This window comes from Harpia harpyja, chromosome 3 (genome assembly GCF_026419915.1).
Source record: "Harpia harpyja isolate bHarHar1 chromosome 3, bHarHar1 primary haplotype, whole genome shotgun sequence".
Taxonomy (NCBI): domain Eukaryota; kingdom Metazoa; phylum Chordata; class Aves; order Accipitriformes; family Accipitridae; genus Harpia; species Harpia harpyja.
The window spans coordinates 69,267,245-69,280,058 of NC_068942.1; the positions used below are offsets into that span (position 1 = coordinate 69,267,245).

Sequence of the window (12,814 nt, forward strand, 5' to 3'; positions counted from 1 at the left end):
TAATCTAAACATGGAAACATTTAAGTTATGTGCTAAAACAAGAAAATGAAGCTGCTCGGTGCGATCCAGGGCCGTGTGAGGACCCCCAGGCTGGTCCTGGTGGAGCTGCAACAGCCCCATTGCACAGAGCAACACCCAGGGAAAACCCTCCTGCAAGCCCCAGAGCTGCTGTGCTGGGGGGGAAACCCTCCTGCAAGCCCCAGAGCTGCCGTCCTGGGAGCCCGAGGCTGGGCCAAAGCTACCAAGAGCTGCCCGGGCAGCTGGGCAAGCCAGGCCATAACATGGCCCCTCTGCATCTCTGCAGCTGTGTTTCCAACGCTGCCTGGGGCATCCATGCACTATGATCTCTCGTATGATGTAGGTGTGCTCCAGCCTGGAAGCATCAGAGTAAAACCCCATCTGTTTCAGTGGCTGAGTTGTGTGAAATACAGTTCAGACTCTGGTACAAAGAGGGAAAAAATTAATTGGGTATTCAAACTTCATTCTGTTTTAATCTGGAATTATTAAGGACATTTATGTTTTTAAACACAATGTTTAACCTGACAGCATCCCATTAAAATGCTTTATATAAGCTCATTAGAAGCTTCTGTGCAGTATCATATTTATTGCAATTAGCAAATATCAGTGGCTCAGCTGAACTGCAAGATATTTTTTCTGTCCTGCTCCTCTTTTGTTCCTCCATCTCCTGCCTGTCATAACCTAAGCATAGCCTAGATTAGATCCTTTCACACATCAGCCTTTCTGTCTGACAAGTCCTAAAGAAGGAGAAATAAAAAAAAGGAAAAGGAATAGAAAATTAACCATTAGGAACCTCTGAGAAATCAAAAGAGCCTCTTAGATTAAGTCCCTCACCAGTGTCAGGGCTAGCAGCAGTGCCAGTGGCATTAGTGGCACTAAGTCACTTAATTCCAATATGATTCAGAATCATTTGTAGATATCAGCTTATTCAGAGTAAATCCTCTTCCTCCCAGGTCTTTTGTTTGCTGTCTCTTTACAAGCTACGTTGCATATAAATGAACTCGTAAGATATGTGAAGGAGGGTTATATTTTCATTTGTACTGAAGTTTCATGCATGCAAATGCTACTGTAGAAATACTAGTAATGAATAGTATTAATAGTTAATGAATCCAATCCTTATTTTGGTTTTGTTTTGAATTTTTTGAGCCCTTACTCAGATATGAAATATGTAGAATGAAAGGGAGGTTTCCCTGAATAAGGACAGAGGCCCATTTTTAGAGATACTTAGACCTTGCTCCACTTAATGGCAAAGGGTGGCCCAGCTGGCCTGTGTCCCAACCTGGATCTCACGGGATGGCTGGAATTTAGCCTCTGAGGTCTTTCATGGTTTGTGAGTGAATCACAGGCTGCTAAGCCACTTCAAGCCCACAGGGAACTCAGGTTCCCGGGAAGGAGCAAAGGTTTGGGTACCCGAGTCTCAGATCCTATCGTGAGCACTGGAGCTCCAATATAAATGCCAGTTCAGACCTTTCAGCCCAACTTGCCACTTCTGTGTGTACCCACAAATGCTGGAGTCCTGACATTGCTGAGCAGAGAAGCACTGCTGCTTATCCGACAGCTTCTTGAGAGGATTCAAATCCTCTAGCAGAGGGCATCCTAACTAACTGGGCTGGGACGTTGTGACCAGACGGTGTGGAGAAGCATTTAGGAAGCGGTGTAGAAATCAGTACTAGCCACCCTCCATGGCAGACCTCGACCCTTTCCTGAGCAGTGCCCTGGGGCTGCGCAGGGGAAGGGCTGACTGCTGGTCCTCTGCCAGGCTCCAGCCCCGCTTGGTTTGTCGGCAGTGCTTGATGTTAATGCTCCTGCTGCCCTGTGTGCTAGCCTGCACTGCCTGTGCTTGATGATAGCTGGAAAAAAGTCCGATTTTTACAAGGCTCTTAGAGGTTGGTTGGTTTTTTTTCTGGAAAGGGGTGAAATAAAGATGCCCATGAAGCTCACTTATTCACTTAACATGTATATAAAAATGCATCCAATCATTATCTTCTTTATTTGCAAAGAACTTACTGCAACAATGTCACATGTGAAGCAGCAGTCAGAAAAATGATTTTTCATTTACTGTAAACATCAAAACTGTCACGTGAGGTTCAGAGATTAGAGTTTGGACAGTTCATTTTGGGGACTTGGGCAATGAAGGTCCATGTTTAAAGGAGACCCATTCTGCAGCTATTAATAGTCTAGATTTAAGGGCCTAATTCACAGATGTTTTCTAGTTCTGTTCTTTTCTATTGGAGTTGCCTGGGTCTCTGTTTCTTTTCCCAGCTGATGTCCTTTCCTCCTAATGCCCTCCAGTGGGACAGCCTGTCGCTCCACCACTTGGAAATCAATCCCAGCGTATCTCTTGCAGGAGAGGTACTGCACGTGCTCACCACTGAATAAGCACAAACCCCTGAAGGCCATTGAATGGTGCTATGTGTCATCGCCACAAGCAGAAATTATCAGCTGCAAGATGCCTGGATGTATATGCACCCTGAGTCTGTCTCATTCCTCTTTTAAATCTTTTTATTGATTGGAGGGAGCTTAGCTTGGTCTTACTCGGTTAGGATGGAACTTAGGTTCCTAAAATCTCAAGATCTCATCTATTATTTTTCTTTTAAATTGTTTTATCCAAACATGCATCAACTGACAAGTGTATCTTTGTTCTGGCGTGTCTTGCACAAATGTAATCTTTATGGCATGTACTGGTTGAACTGAAAAATATCATTAATACCTACTTCCATCGCCTTTCCAGGAATGGATTTAGGACACAGTCTAGAGATTAATGCCTTGGCTGATAGTGAGGAGCATTAAGAGTGGGACTAAGATAGGGTCAGATTACATAAAAAGAGAAACACTAGCTGCAAAATCCACTACTACGCAGAAAAGAGCAGAATATCTCACGGATGAATTTATCAGTATTTCAGAGGTGGTCTGTCAGAGATGAAGCCAGCTACAGCACTACAAACTAGAGTCTGTGTTCCAGTTATGTTAGCTGTGATCTTGCACTAGTTGGTTCACAGAAAATTTGAAAAGGAGGAAAAATATTGTCTATAACCCCCGTTGCCAAAGAAAATGTAAGCAGTATTATTTTCAGCTGCTTACTCATTCAGGGGGAGCCACAGCACATGAGTCTTGCTGTGCTTTTTGGCTGCTGGGAGCCAGCAGCTTTCCTCTTCGAGTGTAGAATTGTGCATGCCTGGCTCTTGAGGGAAAACAGGGATAAATCACAAGTTTGCCGATGTTGCCTTGCTAACATGATGTATGTAGTCTAAGCATGTGCAGTATGGATCATGAACGAGCTGTTGGAAGGGAAAGTGTTTGGGGAAACTTTTACAAATGGGAAGACAAATATGCTGGTATGTCTTGTTGTGCTCAAATAAGGACACGTAGTATTATGTGCAGACTGCCTAAAGAAATCACTACCTTCATCAGTGGTAATGACATTTCCTAACAAAGACAGATTGTGTCTACAGAGAAAAATAAGAAAGGGGACTGCCAAATAATATCAGTGAAGGTATCAAGAAAATACTATTTTGTTACCAAAAAAAATAATGACAATAAAATCTGGTTACGTGGCTTGTCTAAACTGAGGAGACTAAATATTCAGTAACTAAGTATCGCTACACAAAGGATTTATTTATTATTCCCCAGTTATCCTACTGCAACTTAAATACCTCACAAAATGACTCTTAGCAGCAAAAATTAAAACCAGCTATATTTTATTAGTTATCAGCAAGTCCCCGCATCAAAAGATAAAAGATGTCAAACATGAGATCCCATTAGAAGAAAAAAAGAAAGAAAGAAATTTAAAAAGAAGGCAAAAGCCATTAATCACAGCATCCCAGATTCGTTCCCTCTGGAGCCGGTGTTCATGGGCACACCATGTAGTGAGTGACGGTTTCAATCCTGGGAAAGGCCTGACTCGGCCACGTGCAGCTGAAGGGATGCTCTGGAGGAAAAGCAGGTTTTGGGTCCTCTGTGTTTGGGACTCATGTCAGTAACATCACTATACACCTGTTGCCCTGCTCTCTCACCTAAACCACATCTGATTTACCTGCCCTTCGCACTGGAGCAGACATAAAGAAACCTGTAGTGCAACTGAAGAAGCATTTTGTTCCCTCATTCTTCCTAGGGATTGTGATGGGTAGAGCTTGCTTACAAAAAACCATGGGATAGTTCCAGAAATATAGTGATATTGTAACAGATACTAAAAAATCCAACAGCTCCAAACAGACCCTGTTTCAAGTTCAGAATGCCTATCAATAAGCTCAGTTATACACTCATAAACAGTCACTTGCACTACAAGGACATCACCAAAGGGCCCAATTTCATTTTCTCCCAATCCATGGCAATTTACAGGACAGTGATTTAAATCCTGGTCATCACCCTGACTGTGTATGTTTGGGGGATGGGGAGTTAAATCACACAAAGCTTTCTTTCTCACATGAAGCCTTCTTTAGCTGTACCTCAAGAAGTCATTCAGCGCAATTATTTATTACTTGCATAAATCAGAGCAATGCAAAGAGGTCTGCCACTGAAGTTTAACAGCATATTCCTGTTTCTGTTATTTTTCCAACATATCTAACCTGAGAAAGGGATGATTCCTTGGGTTTGTTTGTTGTTTTTTGTTTGGTTTGGTTTTTTTGTAATGCTATATGCTCCCAGGGAAATAATAGACAGTGATTTATTTATGAAATTCCTAGAGCAGGAGGAAGTCATGCTTGGGTCTTGCTGCCATGGAGGGAGATAAATAGACTGTCCTACTATATTTAGCTAAAGAAGATATAACCCATAGGAAAACAGACTGAGCAAGACTGGAGAGACATATACGAGCTGGCACAGGAGATAGTGAGCCAGAGAACAGACTGTTTAGATAGAGGCACTTATGGGTACTCCCCATCAACAAATGAATCATCGAGGGCATAACTGGCTATTTTTAGCAGCAGTGCCTACATTTCTTTTGCCTTTTACCTCAAGCAAACTGTGAAGCACTACATAGGAGCCACTAAAAATCCATACGGAGCAATGCTGGGCTTCCTTGTATGGATGGGCAGGGCTGAGTACCCTTGGCTTGGCTGTGCAGCAGGGCCCACAGACATATATATACGTGTGTGTGTGTGTGTGCGTGCATCCATGCAGTGGTTCATTCTCCCAATGTGCATTCGCATGTGGTGGGTAGAATGGGGGGGCTCAGGCACCCTTTGTGCTGCCACCCCCCTGCTCCCATGCTTCCCCTCAGCTCCCCTGTGGGGATCAAGGAGATTGCGTCTTCTGATATCCTAGTCATTGCTCTGGGCAAAATCCTTTGACTTCAGCTCTGGGGATCATGATTTAATCCAATAATTTAGCCCAATAATGGAAACCAGTGGGTAACACAGTATTTGTTTTTATCATTATATTCACCATTTGGAAGTAACAGGCTGCAAACCCGTTATGATTTGTGGCAGGGCATTCCATTAACGCATCTATAAAAAAGCAAAGATGTCTCCATTGACAGCACTTAACAATTTTCTCTATTACTTTGATGGCTATTCACTTTGAATGGAAAGTGCTTTTCCGCACCATTGAAGCATAGCTAGTATATAACCTTCGAGCACTCAGAAATGCTGAGATACTACAAGAAGGAACACTTAAGAGAGCACACCTGCTCTTTGGCATGTGCTGCCTGGCTTCAGAGCCCTTACAGCTCGCTGCCTGCAGTGCTGCTGTATCACGCACAGGTCGGGACAAAACGTGCCCTGCGGCATCGAGAGTGGAACAGAGCTATTTCATCTGCCTTCCGGTTTTTCATGATTACCAAGTGGATTTTACATTCAGTTCCTTGTATGAAACTGGTGGTAAAATCTACGCGGGTCTAAGCTTGTTTCATAAGCTTTTACTGGATAGCAGAAACAGTGTGTACTCGTCTGGCGGTGGGGAATATAGAGGCTCTAAGTTGAGAGGTTGATGTTCAAATCCAGCAGATCAGCATAAAGCCCTCAGGATATTATTCTTGTTGCAATTACAAGTAACGGCTATCAGGAAAAGAAAGGGTAGGAGATTGCCATGTAGTGAATAGAAATGTTTCTCTTCAGTTGTTTGTATGAACACTGCAGACAAGGATAAATAGTTGTTACTGTAAAGCTCTCAGTGACAAATTGATCCCCACCTGTGTCTCTAGCTGCCTCTAGCTTTTCCTTATGGGAGGCAGTGGTGGGTCATCAGCGTGGTCATTTTAAGCTTGGTACAAAAAAAAAGATCCTGATTTAAGAGTCTCCTTGTGTGACCTTTACTTATATTCACGAGTGTTTCCCACACAAACAGCCCCAGTGATGTTGATGCTAATAGGTAGATGGTAGAGACGATTTCATTGTGACTGTTAGAGACTGGAGACGAGGAACAAAAGCTCCTTTCTGAGAGCTGCCCATCCATCTTGAATGCTCTGACTCACTTTACCTCGTGTGGGACTGACTGCTTAGAAAAACCAACACTGCCATCTTTTTACCGTGTTTACAGGATCACAGCCTTAGGATACACAAGGCATTACTCACTTCAGCTGATTCCATTAATGCTGAAGACACAGGCTTGCACTTACTCTGTACGAGCTGTAGAAAAGGCTTCTGTATGAGAGGATTATGGCTACAGTTCAGATGCTCAACATTTGTTAGTAGAAATATTTCACAATGAAGCAATAGCATCATAAGAGCTTGCAATACATCAGCATCTGCTTTGTTTCTTCTGTTAGAGTCTCCCTAATTTTTTTTTTTGTAAGGCAATGAAGAAAATAAAAACTAATTGCTGCTGTTCTTGATTTTTACAAAACTAGTTACTTAGGAAACAGAGAAAAAAAATCTCAGGCTCAGTTGTACAACATAATCAAACTATTAGTGCAAAACTGCAATGCAATGCCATGTCAATGCAAGTGGTAAGCTAAGCAGATTTCTGATCGCCTGACATGTGCCTAACTGAACATGCTTGTATGCAAACACAAACTCAGTCTGGCCTAAATTATACAAACTATGTTTTCTTGCATCAAAATATTTTCCAGTTCTGTGTGTTTCCAAATGTATCTATTTTATGCATTTCTGAGTATATAATGTGTGTTGCTCATGGTTGAAGCAGGTGTACCAGCTCTTCTCCTGTTTAAATCAGAGATGCTGCTGGATGTTTCAATGGATAGAAAAAGTACTTCTCCAGGTGGTGCCAGGTTTGAAAAACAAGCCCACACAAGGCATCCCACACAAGCCCTCCAAACTACAAATTCTTTTATTGCAGGATGTGTACTCTCCCTTTCCAGTGACCTTGCCATCCTAAGCGGGTTCTTATGACATCACCTTAATGCTGTGGCTTAAAAACAGCTTAATTAATTTAGTGTCTATGCATTGCTGTCTGCTGCCATTGTAACCTTCACATAAATAAAAAGAAGATAAGGCACCCAGCTGCCTCTCATGCAGAACCCTTTGAGTCCTGGACATAACCCACCAGCTGCTTCGGGGGCATCGCTGAGGAACATGAAGTCCATCCCTGAGGAACCAGCCCAGGCAGACCACAGTGGAGCACCAGAGTTCTGTGCAGGTCACTTGTTTCTTCCATTACTTAATTCCACATTGCCGTTGGCATGAGGATTATCTTGTATTTTATAGCAGCTGGGATTTTAACTCCATCTATAAAGTAATTAATTTTCCTTAAGTGTGATGGTGGCTTGGTGTCAAGTAGTAAGTAGACAGGGTTACTGCAATGATGTTTTCCGTGGTCTGGATATGATGCTGTAAGATAGAGTTTGTTTCTGTATTGCCTGATTTTAAATACCACACTACAGCAAGAAAAATCGTTCTGACTCAGTGCTGAGCTCTGAAGACCTCATAGACTTGTTTCTTTTTAAGTATTATTTGTTCACGGTCAGTGTTTTAGTGTGAGTTTAGAACAGAAAATAGCTTTCCTTTTCCTTCAGTACAGTCTGGAATGTAGACAGGTGGCAGTAAAAAAAGGACTACAAATCTAAAGCAAGCTATAATGCCATTAATGGTTTAAGTTACTTTAATAAGAAAGGATTTGTTGCTTACCGTCTTGAGATTATACATAACTGTAGTTTCAGTCAGCAAGGAAAAAAACAAGATAAGCAATCAATATACCTGGTTTTAAATATATTTCATTTTCCTAACTAGTAGACTTGTAGATCTTTTTATGTTACTCATTAGCTAACAAAACTAACCCCCATCCTGAGATCTAGCCAAGAAAATCCAGGATTGGAGTTCATACAGAGACTAATCTATGTAGATTAAATGGCTGTATTGTCTTTCTCCCTGCATTGTACAGCTTGGCAGCATACCCCAAAACCAGATTTAAAAGAGAAGAATGTGTTGCATTTCTACCCAGCCCCAGAAATACCAGCTCTCCCGTACCAGGGTACAGGGACCGCTGTCTGCACACAGCAGTGACTCTGTGGTCTGCAGGTGTAGTCCCGGGAGGTGCTGTAGGCGATTGCTGTACGCTGCCAATGTCCCCAGCAGTCCTTCCCTCCACAGCGCTTGATCCCACAAAGCTGCCCGAGTCCAGCAATTGGCATCACAGCAGCAAACGGTATTATCTGAATTATGCATGTATCAAACCTGGGCTCTGCACAGTGAGAACAGGTTCAAAAACCCTTCTGACAGCCCCATCGCTGTACTATATAGCATGTGACTCATTAACTGTGAGCAGCTGAGACAGCTCAGGTAGAAAGATGCTTTTGGAGCTGGCTGCTTTGTTCAGAGAGAGCTTTACAAAAATGTTAAGCTTGCTCTTGTGGAATAGGCTCATGCACAGTGAAGATAGAGGAGATCTGTTAAGGAGCCAAGGCACTTCATCCTGGCACAAGCCAAGAGTAGGGCTGTGTCAGACATCCAGGAGCTATTGAAAGACAGAAGTACAGAGAGATCTCTGAAGCTATTTGAAACTATCCAGCTGGGAGGTTGAATACCAGGGTTTGTGGAAGAGCAGATATTTTTCCTTTCTATCAAAAATCTTTGAGAAGATCCTGGGTCATGTATTGCCTGTAGTCTACAATAGATTGAATGAGGAATCCATCCTCATGGGTTCTTCTTTGTTCAAAATAAAGAGATAAGATAGAGAGATGTGGATAAATGATACTACTTTTAATCATACTGTTGGAGATCACATTGCCCAGCATGTGCAGGAAGGGAACCCCCAACGTGCCAGGCACCTGGGGGAGGTGGGGACGGTAGCTTTTGGAGGGTACCATGAAGCTGTGCAGGGAACAGTCGTACTGGGTTGTCTCCTGCACGTGTTCTGCTATCGACACTGAACCATGCGTGCACCCAGGCACTTCTCTGGCTTTTACTGCACACTGATCTTCTCCCCCCGGACGTGTCATCCTCAAGATGTTTTTCCATCTCCTTTAATCAGATTAACCAGCTGCTCATGCTCTCAGGACGCTGACTCTGTGGGATGTACTTCAGAACTTGGTCTGTCTCGCCTTCATATTTACCCCCTCGACAGCTGTGTGCTCGAAGCAAGGGGATTGTGTCCAGCTTGACTTGCTGGGGCACCTATATTCTGTTTTCTGTGAGAGGGGCTCTTTTCATCCCCTTGGACACGCTGCACTGTACCTGTGTTCTCTCAAAAATGGGGCTCGAGGTGGTACCTTCCCTAGGCAGATGGCAGTGGCAGACCTGTCCCATCTGCTTTGGACTGGTATCATCTTCCAAAACATTTTAAGGGATGCTTGCTGGTAGAAATTAGTTTTTTACATCCCTCAGGGTGACATTAGGCACTGTGGGATGGTAGCAAGTGATTGAGTTGGTACCTCTGAAGAGGGCAAGCTGCCACCACAGTTGAAGCTCCTGCTTCTTAGCAAGGACATGGTGAGGAGCTAATTTGCTGCTAATTTGATGTAAATAGGAAGCAAAACGGGTATGTGAAAATGACCATGAAGATTTCACATACATACATGGAGTCTGTTCTCTTACTCTGATTTTAAGATGACATATCTCTGGCGATGTAAGCCAAATTTGTCATTTGTGTCCACAATCCATATATAGCACTAAATGTGTACGCAAGCCAATGAATGAATGTTTCCATTATTGTGTTTGCAGTCTGGAAAAAAGAACCCAGTAAACCTCTGAATAGCATCAAATGTATCTAAACTAGAACATTAAAGGCTTTTCCATAAATACATGCATTTTGGGATGCCTGCTACTCTGTTCTTAAAACAGAACCAGAGCTAATTGCCAATGAAATTAGCAGTCGCTGTACCAATCAGATGATCAGCAAACAGCTAACACAGCGTTAACAGGACAAAGTCTGGGCTTTGTTGTGTTCTGCAGCACCTAGAAGCAGTTGCCATCCCTACTTTTCTTACTGTTATTCTCCAAGATCTTCCAGCTTTACTGCAGCTGGACTTGTGAAGCAGTAATTACTATGAATATGCATGTATCTTCCCTCATAAATTATTTCTGACACATGTGTTTTAAGTAGGGCAACAAAAATATATGAACTAGACAGGCTATAATTGTTCGTGTGGAGTTATTTTTTGTGAAGTAACTTGGATTTGAATGTCAAGTATTTTTACTGTGGTATTCACTACAGCACTAAAGTATTGATTTTGTCCCCCTGGACACTAAATACCATTTTTAATAGAAGTTTATTTGCATGGAGCTAATGTCTGTGATGCTGTGTTGGTTGCTATATTGTTTCTACAGTAAACAGTAGCTGCAGAAGATAAGGTACCTGTACCCAGTTCCTACCCTGGCCATACCAGCGCTGAAAGCATGAACTGGTTTACATTTACTGCACTAGTTTTGCATAGCTTTTGCACAGTTTTACATTTACTGTTTGGTTTTACATAGCCTTGCGCTTGCAGCACTGTGCTGCAGGTATATTTGCACATTAGAAGGGCTGCAGAAATGGTGATGTGGTCACTACCCATTTGCCCAAATTACTAATGATAAAGCTGGCCTATTTTTTAAAAGGAAAAGTAGTATTAAGCTAGCTAGTCTACTGAAATACGACTGTCTATATTCAAGATTTTCTTTTTGCCTAGAAATTATGAAGTTCAATATAAAGCTACTTATGAAAAAAGTATATTTTTATCATTTCTTCCTCTAATAATCACCGAATATGGTTGTCAGAAACAAACAGTGAGACAGAAATATTTTAATTTTATAGACTGAAAGGCCTTCTGGAAACATAGGCTTGTGTTGGAGCATTTCTCAGAATATTTCTTTAGATCCACCTGTCAAAGGAAGATATTAAAACCAACGTTCTTTTATCTTTTTATATATTATGGGCCTAATTTGACAGCTTTTTCTCAAGCACATTTCCTGTTGTTTTCATTGCCCTTCTGAAACATAGACGATACCATGTAGGAACTCTCCCTGCTACATTTATTTACTATTTTTGGCTGATAAAATTTTCCACATCACAATTTCTAGGCTTGTGAGCATTGGTATTTAGAGGTACCGACTCCTAAGTGTATTTGTGCTGACATACTATCGGCACCAGCTCAGAAACATTTCCACCTCACTCCATCTTCCATACTCAAGTCACCCTGCCAAAATTCAAGTTTCTTTCGTATTCTCATTTGTTTACTCCATGTCTCTTTTTAGCATGCTTTGTTCACAGATGGTGGGGCAGTGTGTCATTATGTTCCTGAAAAGTGCTCAGTCGACTGGGGTGGGAAGGAAGCTGGAAAGCCGGGCCCGCAGAGCCTTGCTTCTCTACCGCAGTACAAGGGAGCATCATGACGTCCTCCCTTCTGAATGGAGCCATACTATCAGCCTGAGCACACCACCTCATTTGAACTCTTACATTACATAGAATGAGGAAAGAAGTTTTAATTTATCCAAGAACATCCCCATGAAAGGAGTTTTAAGTCATTTTACCGATTATGAAATCTCAGCCATGAAACTCTTATTCAGGCAGAACTATTGATGGGAAGATCCCTATTACAGCTAGAATATTTTTTCTCCTAATAACAATGAAAAACCTGCTACATATTATTACATTTTGAATGAGGGCTTCTATGCAGTAGAGTTTTAATGATCTCACTGTTGCCAAGTTTTGCTTTCAAAATCCCAGTGGAACATTTTTACCAGGCCTATTAGGTAATGCACACAACTTTTGGGCACAAATTCACTATCTCCTATTCAATGTCCTCGCGCTAGACCTTGCCAATGACACAAATGTTTTTTTTCCATAAATTCCATCAACCATGGTCTGGAAGCCATAGTTTTTGCTGTTCTGTTCATCTCTGCTTTGTATGCATTTGTTATAGCTGGTCATTACCCTTTAACAAAAAACTTTCTGTCTAATTTAGCGTCTCTTTAAAATAAAATTTCTGAGGCAAAGATCATTCTCTGCTGTGGGCCAGTTTTGACCCTTTTGTAAGTATCAGGAACATCTTCAGTATTTAAGATGGGAAATTTTGTACTGTCCTAACCAATGAATAAGGAAATACTTTCTTCCAAATCTCAGAACATGCCAGTTATACAGACTTTGTAATACTTCCTTCTTATAGCCTTATTTTCAATGGGATAGTTTACATTTTGTCAGGCCCAAAGTGGAAGTTTTAAAATTTATGAATCTTTCAAGTGCTACTTTTCATAGGGCATTAACCACTTCGTATTTTCCAAAGGTTTGAAGATCCCAGGGCTGTAATAAATACGTTTGACTCCAAATCAGTTTCATGGAAGTCTTGCCCTAAGAAAAGACATAAACCTAATCAGTGACTGAAATCTGGGCTGACTCTCCAATCCTGAAATAAATGATTGCCATAGAGTGTCTCAGTTGGGATGGGAGCCTGAGGGCACATCAGGGCTGCTGTCACTATTTAAGACTC

General features: G+C 41.9%; 1 protein-coding gene across 8 annotated transcripts in view; it reads left to right on the top strand.

The window, feature by feature from the left end:
- The window catches only part of EML1 (EMAP like 1), a 131,053-nt gene that overhangs the window by 15,768 nt on the left and 102,471 nt on the right, over positions 1–12,814 (top strand). For 4 of the 8 annotated variants that reach the window (XM_052783136.1, XM_052783131.1, XM_052783137.1 and 1 more), the window contains exon 1: positions 7,324–7,551. The exons of 1 other annotated variant lie outside the window; for it this stretch is intronic. In XM_052783136.1, the coding sequence (XP_052639096.1) occupies positions 7,425–7,551 (127 nt within the window). In that variant the 5' untranslated portion in view covers positions 7,324–7,424. Of the gene's footprint in view, positions 1–7,322; positions 7,552–12,814 lie in introns of those variants that run through there. 3 more of the 8 variants (XM_052783130.1, XM_052783138.1, XM_052783139.1) reach the window with 1 other exon arrangement.